This window comes from Maniola hyperantus, chromosome 9 (genome assembly GCF_902806685.2).
Source record: "Maniola hyperantus chromosome 9, iAphHyp1.2, whole genome shotgun sequence".
NCBI classification, from domain to species: domain Eukaryota; kingdom Metazoa; phylum Arthropoda; class Insecta; order Lepidoptera; family Nymphalidae; genus Maniola; species Maniola hyperantus.
In genome coordinates, this window is record NC_048544.1 from 8,814,359 (window position 1) to 8,830,874 (window position 16,516).

Sequence of the window (16,516 nt, forward strand, 5' to 3'; positions counted from 1 at the left end):
TGTAAAGTACAAAGCTTTTTTGCTATTATCAGCGAAACCAGATAAATCCGAGCGCCCGCTACTGTACATGAAGGAAAAGCAAGCAATAGAAAACATCACTCAAATCGACTGTAGTCATCGAAGTGGAATATAAATCTAGACTGGTGTTACCCATGGGGCTGTGCGGGAGTGCGGGGTGTTCGCTCCCCGATTGCTATCTCGACCTATCGCCGACTATATTGAGTTCCGTGATCACCACGCTCGTTTCTCTTTATTTCACGTTTAGCTGATTAAAGCAAAATAAGCTTACAGTGTTAAATAGATAAGTTGGAAAAAAGATTATAATTTGTAAGCGTCGAGCGGCCATAAATGTTACATCATATTTTGTTTTATAATCCCAAATACATATCAATCACCGTGGGTACCGTACCGTGAGTGTGTTACCTTCATTATATGGCGTATTTAATTCAGGCTCCTTAATGAGTAAGATAGAAGATACAAAACGCACGAGAGCAGAAGAGATAGCGCTGTACAAAGTAACCCAAATGTCGTAGTTTTAAGTCTTCTCTTTAGATACGTAAGTATTTAGCATATTAGGTATCTATTTCATTTATATTATTGAGATACATAATTAAATAAGCTTATCTTTAATTGTTTACCCATAAATAGTTTGCGATTACTGGGTCATAGATCACCCCAGTTCCACAGTTGTTGCATTTGGGTTATAATATTATATTCTGTGATTTGGGTAATACCCGCAATATATCTTTATTAATAGACAGGATAAACTTAAAATGCTTCATGTCTCATGTAATATTTTATATTAAAAATATTTTATTTAATGAGTAGGTAATATTTTATTTCACTAATAATAACTTTCCGGAACATTCATTTACGACTTCAAAACATTCCAATGACTGAAAAATATAATTTAAAACCTCTAGGTATTTATAATTATTATTAAGGAACTTAAAAGACAAGAGCTACAAAAGCAAATAATAATATTGTATGAAAGCGATGTACGCTGGAAGAATCAGGCTCAGGAGGCGGTTCAGTACTGCCATTATTAATCGGTTCTTCTTTATTTTCCGTATCAGTAGTATATTCTCGGCCCCAAATTCCAAAACTGTATAACTCAGCGTCTAGGTTCCTCAAATTGAAGATGTAAACGCTGTATAAATCTAGGAGTTCATTTACTTCTTCGAAAACATAGTGAGCAGGTTTTAGAGGCATGAGGGTTGTAGGTATCTAAAGTGACGGGGAAATAATTACTGCTGTCTTCGCTGAGAGGACCTCGTCCGTCGTTGCGATGGGCACGCCTGCGGTTATATTCAAGGCTTCAAAGACAGCTGTAGATTTTGGCGAATATCGCAGGAATCTGTAATCCATACTAATATTATAAATGCGAAAGTGTGTCTGTCTGTCGGTCTGCTAGCCTTTCACGTCCGTCCGTAAATCCACGCGGACGAAGTCGCGGGCATCATCTAGTTATGAATATTGAATATCAGGGGAACACGATTGAATATTGTTGAGCTATACTAATAGATCATGTTAATAGTGTATACTTATAAAATCCAAATAAATATAAATTTTGGATTTTTATCATTGTCAAAAGTAAAACTTATTAACAATCGGGGTATGAGGCGGGGGGACGTCCCGCACACCCGCACTCGCCCGTGCTCTCCCGCACAGGGTCAGCGTGGAGGCTGTGCGGGCGTACGGGGCGTACCCTCCCCGATAGCCATCTCGACCTGTCGCGTACTTATACTTATAAATGGTTTTTTTCGGGACAAAAAGATCAGTCATTAAAAGTTAGCGATAATCTTGGTGGATTACTTGCTTATCTACTTACTATCCGGAAGAAATATATTATTATCATTCTACGATTAGGTATAATAAGTAATTCTAAAATATCTGATAAGTGATAACGCCATAAAAGTATGGATTTGAACGATGATTTTTAGAAAACTCTGCATAATGTACCTAAGTATGCTAGTAAGACTTATATGCTATAACAATTACATGTTACAGAGCATACAGTTATATGCTCTGCTCTTTAATCCAATCATTTGTTAAGAGTAATATAACATGAATAATCAATAGTACCTAGGTACCTATTTATGTCATAAAGCACCAGATTTCGTCATCTTACCTTTGGCCACAAGATTCTATTGTATCATTGCTGGTGCAAGCAATTATGGAGCAGATCCTTGATCCACCTGACACTATACGGTCATAAGATCGCACGCCACTGACTGCCGCAGCTCTATACCTATCTATATTTCTGAAATATGAGATAAAATGAGGAGAAAATATAATTATTATCAGTTACACTGGTGAATACCTAATAGAGTGCCAGACTTACCTCGGTCACACAAGATATAATAGTACTACCTCGGTGTCTTTCGAGTTTATCGTGGGAATCTGATATTATAGACTATAAACCATTCATATTATGTTGTTTGTACTACAAAAATACTTACACAATACACATACAGTTTTAACCATGTGAAGGGTTCTTCTTCTATATATTCACTATTCGCCACTTGCACTGCTGCGTGTCCAGTAAGGTTTATAAGTATAGCAAAAAACATGCAGTGTTAATGCCGTGTGAACGAGCTCTTAGGCATTGAAAGAACAATAAAACTGCTCTTTTAGAATTGGCAAATATTTTGCAATTTTTATTACGTAACTAATGTGATGATTTACAGTCTCAAAAGAGATAGAGTACAAAAGAATAATACTAATAAATGAAGTCGATGCACACCCGATGAATCGGTATCAGGATCTTCAGGAGCAGGAGTCGTAGTTTCATTGTTATCAGTAGGTTCTTCCCCATCAGTCGTATATTCTCTGCCCCACACCGCAAAACTGTACAACTCAGCGACCGAATTTCGCAAATCAAATGCATAAACTGTTAAGGCATTAAAGATTTGTCGCTCTTCAAAATTATAGAAGTCAGGTCTCAAAGGCTTAAGGCTTGTATCTAAAGTGATAGGAAAGTATACTGTCTTCTTTGCTGACAGAGCCTCGTCTGTCTCCGGGATGGGCACGCCTGCGTTTATGATCAAAGTTTCAAAAACAGCTGTAGAGTTCAACGAATATTGAGGGAATCTGTAAAATAAATAAAGTTATAGTAGCTGCCTTTCATTTCATTTTGATTGTTATCATAATGATGAGTAGCATAGTAATTAGTAATTTAAATCCATATGTCCATCCATATCCATAGTTATTTATCCATCCATATATTTTTGTTTACTTTTAATCGTTGAAATGCTTTTAATTTAGATTTAAGTTTATTTAATAGAATTGTCTATCCCTTTTTTAATCCAAATAAATTTCCATATTTATCAAGAAAAAAACTAATAAATCCATATTAATATTACAAATGCAAAATGTGTCTGTCTGTCTGCTAAATTTAATATAAATGAAATTTAGTACAGCTTGCTTCCCGGAGGACATACGAGTCATATATACATATAGGTAGTATGCGACAAATATCGAGATGATAATCGAGGTATGAGGCGGGGGGGGGGGGGGGGGGGGGCACACCCACACGTTACCCGCGCTGTCCCGCACCGGCTTAACGCATGGTTGTGCGGGGCGTCCCCACCCCGATTGCCATCTCGACCTGTCACGTACTATACCTACTTTTATCCCAAACAATCAAAGAAATTCCACGAAATGCTACGCGATGGCATCACAGCTACTACTGTCGGTATCCCTTTTTGTCATATTTCACTTTTTTCACAGAGTTATTTACCTACTCAAGTATTTCATTTTTGAGCTGACAAAATTCTATCTACTATGTTATTTTAGAAACGTTTTGATAAAAATCGAGTCATCTACCCATTTTCTTACCTTTGACCACAAGATTCGAGAGTATCGTTCGTGCAGGCAAATACGGAGCAAATCCTTAATCCACCTGTCGTGAACCCATTATAGGTGCGCACACCACTGAACGCTCCAGCTCTATACCTGTAAGTCTGAAATATAAATAAATTTTAGGTAAGTCCGTCTTTGGACTTCTTTATCTACCTTTTCAAGCTTTATTTATTGATTAGATAATGTCCGCAACTTGCCCGCGTAAGTTTTGGTTTTTTTAAGTAGATTGACGCTGCGGCAACGGCAAGATGATTTGTAATACAAGGAATTGCATGCAGCAAGTCAATGCTGACGGCACCAACACGCTCTTTGCTTTGTGAACGTCTCCAAACAGCAATTCCTTGTATGACACCGTCGCGTTGCCGTCGCGCCACGCTGCACTGCCCGGTGCGCCATAGTATATTATAGTATAATAATCATACTAGAATATTGATTGAGATTGTATACAGAATTATTAAATTAAACTAAATTGACAGGTCTAAAGTTAGTGGTATCCTTTTTTGGAGAGAGCAACCAAGACAATAGCAAAATAATATTTACTCGTAGAGAATTTATTTATTTATTAACAACAAAACAAAAACAAAATTACACGAGTAAGAATACAGGACACACTTAAAAAACAAAGGCAATCTTATTTTTAACACTACAGTGATCTCTTCCAGACAGCCCATACTTAAGAACTTATAGAACTGTAAGACGGAAAGTCGCAATGCCGGTAAACAAAGGTATACATAAACATACACTCTAGTGGTTTATATAGTAACTAGCTGATGCCCGCGACTTCGTACGCGTGGATTTAGGTTACTAAAAATCCTGTGGGAACTCTTAAATTTTCCGGGATACAAAGTAGCCTATGTCCTTCCCCGGGTTGCAAGCTACCTCTGTACCAAATTTCGTCAAAATCGGTTGAACGGTTGAGCCGTGAAAAGCTAGCAGACAGCTTCTACAGACAGACACACTTTCGCATTTATAATATTAGTATGGATAATAGAGTGGTCTGTAATGTTTGTTTGTCCAACAGAATCAGCAACAATTGCATGGAAGCAATTAGCTAAGCTTTTAATTGCCCTCAAGATGGTTCCTATAATGTACCTACTGTTACGTTAAAAGTTTGTTATTACAACTTTTATGATTTGAAAAGAGCAACTGCTGAGTTTCTTGCCAGCTCTTCTCAGTATTAGGCATCTGTACTCCAAACCGGTGCGGTGTTAGAGTCACATAGACGTAGCACAAGAAACACTAGTCAAAGATAGGTAAAGGAAATAAATAAATTTTGATGTTGATTTTTTCATTTATTATTAGTAAATGAAAAATCTTAATAAAAAATCTGTATTTAGCGTTATAATAACTAAAGGAAGCAGAAGATGGATAAAGAAAATTTGATTTAATTTTTTACTCTTCATTATAATAATTCGAGTCTGAATATTGTACCTAAAGTATCTGCATGCCGAATTTCAGCCCGATCCGTCTAGTAGTTTGAGAAGTGCGTTGATAGATCAGTCAGTTAATGAGCCAGTTAGTCAGTCAGTCAGTCAGCTTTTCCTTTGATGTATGTAGATTATGCAAAGAATAATTATAATTCATCATCTATTAGAGAACTCCTGTCCTTTTCAGGGTTGTATATAACATTTTCAATTTCAAGATATTTCTCAATATCTTCCTTAGAAAAGTCTGTCAGTATTTTTCCATCTCTGTTGAATACTCTTCCCCATATTCCGAACGAAATAATCTCAGTTTGGGGTGAATTGATTTTGTTCGTTATTTCTACGGGACCGTCGATCTTGTTTGCATTATTTTCATTTTCCTTTGTTTGTAATGGATCTTCTTTGTACGTAAAATTCGCAGGATTAAGTGGAAACATGTTATTTCTTAAAGATATCGGGAAAAATTCAATATCATTGCATTTTAATGTAATATTATAGTGCTGGTGATATGTCATTTTTATTTCGAGGTCTTGAATTTCTACGGCATCTTCATTAAACCTGCAATCATATTATAATATTGTAACGTAAGTTTTACGTATGTGTAATGTGTAGGTATATAGAAAAAAATATGTCTACAATTAGAGTTGTAAGCCTGGTAGGTATATGTGTGAATAAACAATTCAGTTTATCTTGTCACTTATTGTTATTAACGTCTTGAAAGAAATATAAATTTATTGTAATTTACCTACTTCAAATCGTTTTTCAATGATTACACAGTACAGTAAATCAAATAAAATTACCTATAAACACAACTATTAACATCTTCTGTTTTACAAGCTGCTAGTAGACAGCCCACAGTGCCTGCATCACGTTTAACGTATACGTTGACACCGTCGTGTGCGAAAGCTCTATAAAAAGGTGCCTGAAAAGCAAAAACACTTTAATCTCTTAAAAAATCTCTAGACTCTAGCTGTAATGACAGGGTCACAAAAGGAATTTCAAATTTCGTTAGCAAAATATGGTGAACGCGGTTTGACTTCTATTAAGTATGTATGTATTCTTTAGGTCACAAAGATACCTATATAATTTTGAAGTGGCCGGCAATGTTTCTAAACCATTTTGCCTGAGTAGCAAGCAGTTCTATAAAGTAGACCTATTTATATTTTATAGCTTGCGTACGAGTGGTTATAGACATAGTAATATTAGGCATATTATGCTTAGTAGCTTATACATTATTTCTTTCTCCATACATTAATTTCGGGCCGCAACGTAAAGTATAAAGTGGTTCTAATCTGGCTTCTTATACCTACATATTAAGTACCTACTTAAATAATACAAATAAACGTTTGTACTTACCTTTATGTTAATGGCTTTAATATGCAAGGTATTATTATAAATCACTAGGTAAAACATGCACTACGTATCTACTACTTACTAATTTTAGTATATCACCATTGTTAGAAAATAGATAGGGACCTACTTACGTTAAGTTATATAAAACCAGTGCAGTACAAGCATCAACTTATGAAGAACAAAAATTGAAAGAGTAGTTAGCTAGGTACAAGCGTGCACTTAAATTAATGCTGTATCAATAAATAATAATAATTTCCCGAAAGCAGTTTTTTATTTTTTATTTGTGTTTAAGCTTATTGCTACAACACCAATAAAAATTGCGTCGTAGCTTAAATACGCATGCTGCGTAAATATTTTCGCCGCATTTATTTCGACAGAATAATTTTCACTGAACAACGCATGCCCGCAATTTTTTACTGGTGTGGACGTGGTCAGGTTTTAATCGTCTTGTAAAAAAGGATGAAGCGACACGCGTTACGTAAAAAAATATTCACAAGGATATAAAAAACTTACATTATTTCCGCTTCTCTCACTCAGTCGTACGCGGAAGTAGCATGATACATCCTTGTCGGCAAGAATAAACTGTTGATTTCCTGGGGTCAACAACCTGGTTGTATGAGAAACCAGTGATGGGTCAGTCAAGAGGTACAGGCTGTCTTGCTCCACAGGATTGTTGTATATAGGCCCCGGGACTGCCGGGGCTGTTTCATTTAACTAAAAAGCATTACCTAATATTAATACCAAGTAAAATTCAAAAATTCAAAATTCATTTTTTTTTAATTCAAAGTAGGTACTATTGGAGGTACTCTTTTTGATAGTCCGGTTATAGGTGATAGTGGCGATAGTTAACTCAAAACTAAAGCTACGAGGGTTCCAAACGCACCCAGGTTTTAGAAGAGCCCACAACAGACTCATCCGGGTGTTCTTTTTAATATCACCACTATCACCAAAGTAGGTACGGTACATATGGTACGACATATAAATTTAGTAAAAATTTCAGACGGTCAGACCGATTCATTTGCGCAAAGAATCAGCCAATTTTTTTTTACTGTAAAGCCAAAGCATATCTGTAGCTATCAGTACCCTTATTATAAATGCGAAAGTGTGTTTGATCGTTGGTTTGTTGGTTTGTTGGTTTGTCCTTCAATCACGTCGCAACGGTGCAACGGATTGACGTGATTTTTTGCATGGGTATAGATAAAGACCTGGAAAGTGACATAGGCTACTTTTAATCCCGGGAAATCAAAGAGTTCCTACGGGATTTTTAAAAACCTTATTCCACGCGGACGAAGTCGCGGGCATCAGCTAGTATGATATAAAATTCAAGGTCCTGACTGATTTATATACCTATCAAGGCACAGCTTAAACCGCTGGTTACCTAAATAATATAATATTATTAGCTGTATCTACCTATATCTTTTGAAAATAATGTTTTGACTTACGGATTTCTATAACGTGTAATAATTAATCATGCCTTTCCCATGTCTGCAGTTTTCTACGACTAACTAACTAGTTATAATTTCACAAGTTTTAATAATTTTACCTGTCCAGGTACCTTAGGTACCCTGGCAACGAGCAATTTAGTTGTAGGAACGCCTGGCATTATGCTTACTAGTGCACCAGCTTTACCAGAGTAAATGCCTGAACCTAAAAAAAATATAAAGTAGGTACATTGCAGATATTATAATCGTGAATTTATGGTTACATTACAAAAAAAAATTGAAATGTGTTCATGAACAAATGATTAGTATTTTAAATTATCAAAGTATAACTAAGTATGCCAACTGGGGTATCATATGAAAGAGCCTTAGCTGCAGATTCTAAATCAGATTTTTATTTGTTTTCACGCATACCTAATGGTTTAAATTTGCAAAATTAAAAATAACACATTTTAAAATAAATGGCGCCCCATTGAATTTTTTCAAAAATAATTATAATTAGTGTTACTCGGGATGATTTGAGGATTCTAACGATACCCCAGTCGTCGTGGAACAAAAAAAACTCACATTTATACAAACAGCTATGAAATATTACACTGCTTTATTTTGGGTAGTCATGTAAAAACTCAGCTAAATTTAAACTTACCCGCACTTCCGACTCGAACGTTGTTAGCTCCGGCTCCCAAAAAATTGACGTTCATAGAATATGCATACGCCTCTTGAATCTGAACAGCTGGTTGGAAAACAAATTGAAATATTAGATTTAATTTATTTTATTTTATTTTATTCGTTTTATTAAGTACTTGACGTTATTTCAATGAAAAATATTGTTTTTGCCCTTCTGATGTTCTCAAGTTCCTGATTGTATAAATGAATGTTTACTCCGTCCGTCCGAGACATACTATCTCTCAAGACGACATGCACACCTATCAGTCGCGGCTTTTAGCCACAGCTTACAGACGCGTCCCTTGGTTTTTTCACGCTTAAATCTTGTTTTTTAAAATAATTGTAATACCTAACTGTAAATTATTTACTATTCGTATTCCATGTTTGGGAAGGCGCTGGCCCCTAAGACACGGGATTTCCTAGTTTAGGAGTCAGGATTCCAAAGAAATGAACTGTACTGAGTTATTAAATAAAGTAAATACCTACTACTAAATACTACTTTGATTTTGAATTAATGCACTCACCGGTCAAATACGGCAATTCTGAGAACCACATAGTTGAAAAGACAATATCAGTAATATTATACTTCTGAACTATTTGGATTGCTGGCACTTGGAACATCAGGTCGAAGCAGATAAAGTGTCCGAACGTCACTCCGAAATCAGTCTCAAATATTCCTAAATCCGGCAGTGAGCCTGGAGTTCGCGTGGATTCTCCAAATAAGTTGATTTTACGGTACCTGAAATAAAACACTTGGTGTTAGGAGAAAACATTGTAAAGGCTGAAACCAGAACCAGAAGTATGATGGAAACGTGTCCATAAAGTTGTTAAATTAAAAGAAACTGTAGGTATAGTTATTACTACTACTACTACAAGTGCTCACTGCAAAGTTCGCGTGGGATGCGCTAAGTTTTATTCTGGAGGAAAATGTCTGATATTGGGAAGAATTTGACTCCACTTGACATGTTGGAAACAGCAACGAAAATGACGAGCAATCTTTTGCCAGTAAAATTAGGAAAAAACTGAATAAAATCCAAGATAATGTCTTGGATTTTTTTGTCCTTTCTTTATTTAGGTAAATTCAAGGGCCCTGAAAAATTTATAAAAATTCTCACCTATCAATAACCGCGCCACCCCTGTCAAATACAACATTTGTGTTGTATAGGTAAACTTTTTGTTCTGGGCAGCTCTCGCCAGCGACGTCTCCGCCCGCGCCGCCGGTGCAATCCACCTTCTCTTCCACATTAACCACCACATAGATTTGATTTTCCTTCGCTGCTGACGATATTGAGACTAGAACCTGAAAACAAAAAAGTTCAAAATAATGAAAGTATGGTGAACTTACAACTTTGCCCGTGTGGATTTACTTCCAAAAAGAAGGTGGTTTTCAATTCGACCCGTTTTCTTTTAATGTATGTACCTACACCGATTTCTCCGAGATTTCTGGACCGATTTGCAAAATGTTTTTAAAAATCCTGTCGGAGATTCTCAAATTCTTTTCTTTTGGATGTCTATATAGAGAGAACAATGAGTCCTATCTATATACCAATTATATATCAATTTTTGTTTCCAGACTCAACGGTTTCTTACATTGATAACAATTAACATGTCAATCAGTCAGTTTATTCTTACTCCTAGCCTGCGCATGAGAATATTATATTATTTTCTAAATAAAATTATGTACATTATAAAATTATTAAGCACCCCTGCATAAATTATCTAGAATAGTATAAATCAGAAACCTAGTCTAGATATAATACACCTGATTGAACATCAGCATCACAGATGAGTCAAGCCACAGAAATCCTACTTATTATTAGGACTTGTGTGAGTCAAGCCGCATTCACAAACAAAATTAACACATCGACATTTGGCCATTCTGCAAAGCTCAAAAAATCCTTTATGGGTAAAGAGAAAAAAAAATATGTATATACTCGTACCTCGTCATAAAGGTCTGGTCGCAAAGCTGGTACCGGGTGTTCCTTGAGCAATCCTTTGATAGGTACCACAACGTGATCGCGTACTGTCAGTGTCATCTCGGGAAACACGACGATGTCGGCATTCTGGAACCACATAGGCAGGTTTTAAGTCACATTTAGTAGGCGAGGAGAACTCAAGAATACATAAGCACAAACGTCGTCTTGTTAGAAGAGGTTAAGAAAAGAAGGATAATATGATGGAGCCTTTTACTACCTACAATATTGCTCCAATGCGTGTAGGATACAATAAACCGCAAAAAAGCCCGAAAACTTCTTCCGTGATATTGCCGGTTCTTGTAATGATTTTTTTCACTGAAAGACCTGAGACGAACATGAAATTCCTACAGCTAAAATGCCCTCCCTACTTCCGGCTTACCCACTAACTATTTTTTTATTCACTATAGACACACGCGTGACCACGATCACACCTGATGCAAAGTAATGATGCGGCCTCAGATGGGTCACGTTTGTCTAGAAGATGCTTATTCACTCTTGTTTCAAAGATACCCGAATTGTAATTGGTAGGAAACACACATAGCGGAAGAGTTTTCCAATTTCAAACCTTAGCCATGTGTTTGAGGAACGATGATGCAAATCGTTTCATGCATGTAGATGGAATATCGATAACATATGGGTGGAAACTCACCCGGCAACAAAGGTAGTGTACCTACAAATCAAGAGAGAAAATGCATCTGCTAAACGTAATCTTCAAATCTTCAATCTTCTAATGCGTCCTCAGGCCGTAACGTCAGTGTGCAGCCAAGCGTTAATAAGTAGAAAAAATATACTTATTAATTTATTTATTTTTAGACCTATAGAATTTTGACAAGAGTTCAGGCTAGACTAGACTCATAGCTTGTAGTAAAATAAAGAAATGTAAACTTTATATAATACGAATTACCTCTTTCGCAGCATCTCTTATCAACTGAACATAGTTTTGCAAATTAAGGCTTGAGTTCGCTTGCACCTCGTATTCGACTACAGCTGCCACGTAACTGGTATCATCAAAGGTAGATTTCTGAAAATAGGAACATGTAATTGTTAAAAGAGCCATGATAGCCTAGTGGTGAAGACGTCCGCCTCCAATTCAGTAGGTCGGAGGTTCGATCCCAGGCACCGAGATAGTCAAACGAATCAAACTGTACAGGGGTGCAGAGTACACGTAGTCTACTACGAATACCGACGTAGTCGTAGTACAAGACTTTCGTGGAAACTGCATTATAGTTTTTGATTTATCGTACAAAATGTCGAAAAAATACGACTTGTATCTTGCGCGAGTCTGACTCGCACTTGGCTGGTTTTTATTTTATTTTATTCAGATACAAGTTAGCCTTTGACTGCAATCTCACCTGCTGGTTGCTGGTAAGTGATGACGCAGTCTAAGATGAAAACCAGCTAACCTGGATGGATGGATGATGACATAGCTCAACGGGTTGCGAAGCTGAAAGGTAATGAGCAGGGCAGGGGTTGGGGCGCAAGGTGCTGGAATGGCGGCCTCGCACCGAAAGACGCAGCGTTGGAAGACCCTCCACTAGGTGGACGGACGACATCAGACGAGTCGCAGGGAGTCGCTGGATTCAAGCGGCGCGGCGCAAGACAGTGGCGTGTGGAAGTCCCTATAAGAGACCTATGTCCAGCAGTAGACGTCTATCGGTTGATGATGATGATGATGATGATGATGAAGCAATTATCCGATCCAATCCGCACATGGCCAGCGTGGTAGACTATAGCCAAAACCCTTCTTACTCTGAGAGGAGACCCGTGCTCTGTAGTGAGCCGGCGATGGGTTGATCACGATGATGATGATGACCAGCCTATCATTTACTTGAACGGTGAGGAAATGATGAATAGTCCTACTTAGTTGTAACTTGTAGGTACCTATACCTACTTATTGCGGAAAATTTAATTATGATTTGATAAATTGTGATAGGTGGCTTAAAACAGTTTTATGTTTACGTTAGGTAACTATTTATGATTTTATGGCAGTGATGAAGTAAGATAAGTAATCTAATGAATTCAATATGACACTTAAAAGGATTGATTCAATAAATACCCCGATTAATTTCTAATCCTTAGTAATTTGTGCATGTTTTCTTTAATTTATAGGTACACCTACCTAGGCTAGTAGCGCTTGGCTGCAATCAGACGTGCTGCCATGTGATGATACAACTTTTTAAAAAAAAACCGGCCAAGTGCAAGTTGGACTCGCACACGAAGTTTAAATTTTTTTTAAATTATAGACACATTTTAAATGCTGGTTGTTTTTGTACTTGTTCAATCAAACAAAACAAGAGCGTGATTGATTATATCTACAATTAAAAATTATGGCAAGATAATCGAGGAAAGCGTGCAATATAAATTATAATTAAGTATTATTGAAATATAAATACAAAACCTGTGATGAAAATCCAAATAAACACAACAATATACACAAACTATGATACGCCATTGGACTTTGAATAAAAACACGTATTGCTCTCCACTGTCTTCGACAGTAACTGGCGTCTGGCGCTCTCGGCTCTACTGTTTACTACAGGAAAATATTACAGGATAGTATTAAATGTTTGTTTCCATTTTCTTTAAGATAACGGACGTTTGTCGTGTGTGAGTCATACCTACGTCACCACAATCTACAATGTTATCTGTTGCCAATCTTAGATTTCTACAAGATATTTTATTTACATAGATAGTTATAGAAATGATTTTTCGCGGATCTACGTTTTCACCTATTTTACATATATAAAATTCCACATCCAACATTCTGTTTACTATCTACAGTGGTTATCTACCTCTCTCTCGCTCGCTCTGCATCGTATTGAGGGTTTTTCCGCACACGACTTGTCTAGAGAACGAGATTTCGTCGAAATCTTTTTTAGGGTTTTTTAGGGTCCGTCCGTCTGTCTGTCTGTCTGTATGTCTGTCTGTCTAACGTGACGCTTGGTTCAAAATTAAAGAACCAATACATTACGCGGCCGAAGATCGATGAACGTTACTTTCGGCCGCGTACTGTAGGTATATAAGTATTACTATTTTTCTTTTAAGAGTTTTTGTGTCGAGGGTTTTCAATTTTAATCATGACTAAATAAAAAAACCAGCCAAGTGCGAAACAGACTCCGCACTGAGGGTTCCGTGCTAAAGTCGTATTTTTTCGACATTTTACAAGATATATTATATCAAAAACTATTATGCGTAAAAATAAATAAAAATCTGTTGTAGACTCTGCAGGTCCCATTCATATGATATTGGAATAGTAATCTTATATGAAAGTTGAAAACACCTACTAATTATTTGTTACTAAACACATTTTTATTTTTTTGTGATGTATCCACAAATTCACGGTTTTCGGATTTTTTCCTTTAGGTACTTATGCTATAAAACCTACCTACCTGCCAAATTTCATGATTCTAGATCAACGGGAAGGTTCCGGGTAGTACCTAGTAGTAAGTAGGTTTTCTTGACAGACACGACAGACAGACAGACATACAGACAGGTTCCTTTTTCCTATCGAGGTAGGAACCCTAAAAATAGACTATAGGTACTTATTCAATGGAAACAAACTTTTAAGCAACTTGATAGTTTACTAGTTTATACATTGATTTAAAATCAATGAGTTTATAGTATAATAGGGGGATCCCTTGACCGAGGTGATAAATTATAAAATAAAACCAGACAACTCACTAAAAGGGAAAAATATTTAATTTGTTTGAAAAGAATTCGCAAAATAAGTAATATTTAATATCTATAGTATTTTGTTTAATAGTTCAATGGAACCGTTCAATAGATTTTATAATTTTTACAATAAATCACTTCAGTAGGTACCTACTCATGAAAGAGCTAAACGAAATGCAGTAGTACATTATATCAATTGGTTAGCTTTCTTACCTACTGGTATAATAATACTTATTACTAAAAGCTAAATAACAAATTAAGTACATAGTAAGTAGTAGGTATCTATGTGACTAGTAGGGTGCGTGGGTGCGCGGACCACTGGAGTGGTCCGTGAGCATGCAGCGTTGGTTTTTCAAAATGTGGACTTTATTCACCATACATTTTATATGGAAAAATAAATTCCGCCATCTTGAATTTTTTTCTATTCATCGAGTAGACCTTTGGATCCTGATCATCTTTTGCGAAGAAACTATTCTTCCATCTTTTATACTCCCCGAGATAGACACCGACGAAGTTTGTATGGCGGCCATCTTTTTTTCGCCATTTTGAAATTTTTTTCAGCTCATTGGCAATTGGATGACGTTTCGAATGACATTTGCTCGAGCACCCCTCACTTATCTTCAATACCTTAAGCGTGCTCTTCACCCGTCTCCGAAATCCTCAATCATCAGCTCTCTCCGTATGAATTTTTGTCATCTATACGAAACCAGCAGTGAAATAAAAAAAAATTCATACAAAAATGTTCAGGAGAGGTATCAATGAGTGAGTGAGTCAGTGAATGAGCACGAACAGCTATATATATAACTAGCTGATCCCCGCGGCTTCGCCCGCGTAGATTTAGGTTTTTTAAAGATCCCGTATAGCCTATGTCACTCAGGAATAATGTAGCTTTCTACTGGTGAAAGAATTTTTAAAATCGGTTCAGTAGTTCTAAAGATTACCCCCTACAAACAAACTTAACGACATTACCTCTTTATATAATATTAAAGATCCCGTATAGCCTATGTCACTCAGGAATAATGTAGCTTTCTACTGGTGAAAGAATTTTTAAAATCGGTTCAGTAGTTCTAAAGATTACCCCCTACAAACAAACTTAACGACATTACCTCTTTATATAAAACAACGGGCCGTGCAGCAGAAATCGTAATATTTTAATTTCGCCATAACTTCAAAACCAAACGTCCAATTTTAATCATTCAAAGACCAAATATTATCTCCATAAACTGTTCTTAGTGATGAAATCATTTATTTTGATAAGGATTAATAGCATGAGTAAAATAAACGCGTTTAAATGTAGTCCAAAAAAAATTCAAGATTTTTAAATAAAAAAATGGTTGCTGTGCCTCACTCGACATAGATGGGTATAGTGTGTCGCGGACTTTTTTGTAGATATTTATAAGATCTACAATTAATTAGAACATTTTATGGTTCTATCTTTTATAGTGTAGGCAGCGTACGCAAAATAAGTAACTTTTCTGGTTGATTTTTTACACCTTGTGTCCGAAAAACCCAAATATCTTACGGAACCCTATTTTTTTCCAAAATAAAATATAGCCTATGTTACTCGTGGATAATGTAGCTTTCGAATGGTGAAAGAATTTTTAAAATCGGTCCAGTAGTTTTTGAGCCTATTCAGTACAAACAAACAAACAAACAAACAAACAAACAAACAAACAAACAAACAAACAAACAAACAAAGTTTTCCTCTTTATAATATTAGTGTAGATGAGTAAAATAAACGCGTTTAAATGTAGTCCAAAAAAAATTCAAGATTTTTAAATAAAAAAATGGTTGCTGTGCCTCACTCGACATAGATGGGTATAGTGTGTCGCGGACTTTTTTGTAGATATTTATAAGATCTACAATTAATTAGAACATTTTATGGTTCTATCTTTTATAGTGTAGGCAGCGTACGCAAAATAAGTAACTTTTCTGGTTGATTTTTTACACCTTGTGTCCGAAAAACCCAAATATCTTACGGAACCCTATTTTTTTCCAAAATAAAATATAGCCTATGTTACTCGTGGATAATGTAGCTTTCGAATGGTGAAAGAATTTTTAAAATCGGTCCAGTAGTTTTTGAGCCTATTCAGTACAAACAAACAAACAAACAAACAAACAA

General features: G+C 36.1%; 1 protein-coding gene across 3 annotated transcripts; it reads right to left on the minus strand.

Annotated features, from left to right (window-relative positions):
- Nucleotides 1-2,631: 2,631 nt before the first annotated feature.
- On the minus strand, nt 2,632-13,276 carry LOC117985605 (vanin-like protein 2). 3 transcript variants are annotated; one of them, XR_011237108.1, is made up of 11 exons: nt 13,121-13,276; nt 11,627-11,743; nt 10,687-10,809; nt 9,862-10,046; nt 9,271-9,485; nt 8,727-8,813; nt 8,185-8,288; nt 7,155-7,355; nt 6,089-6,210; nt 5,296-5,846; nt 3,841-3,965 (listed from the first exon to the last, which is right to left on the minus strand). XR_011237108.1 is itself a non-coding variant. In XM_034972368.2 (10 exons), the coding sequence occupies exons 1-10, from the start codon at nt 13,172-13,174 to the stop codon at nt 2,685-2,687; spliced, it is 1,620 nt and encodes a 539-aa protein (XP_034828259.1). In that variant the 5' UTR covers nt 13,175-13,276; the 3' UTR covers nt 2,632-2,684. The 3 variants fall into 3 exon arrangements, 2 of the variants coding, with proteins under 2 accessions (XP_034828259.1, XP_034828261.1); XM_034972368.2 differs by lacking the exons at nt 5,296-5,846; nt 6,089-6,210 and adding an exon at nt 2,632-3,093; XM_034972370.2 differs by lacking the exon at nt 3,841-3,965 and having other exon boundaries at nt 4,061-5,846.
- Nucleotides 13,277-16,516: the final 3,240 nt, after the last annotated feature.

Excerpts from the sequence above, each read along its gene's own strand:
- LOC117985605 (XM_034972368.2), bottom strand. The coding sequence starts at position 13,174 with ATGGCGTATCATAGTTTGTGTATATTGTTGTGTTTATTTGGATTTTCA. Across the intron at positions 10,047-10,686 it reads GACCAGACCTTTATGACGAG|GTTCTAGTCTCAATATCGTC; the intron begins GTACGAGTATAT and ends TTTTGTTTTCAG. Across the intron at positions 3,094-3,840 it reads CTCGAATCTTGTGGTCAAAG|ATTCCCTCAATATTCGTTGA; the intron begins GTAAGAAAATGG and ends TTTATTTTACAG.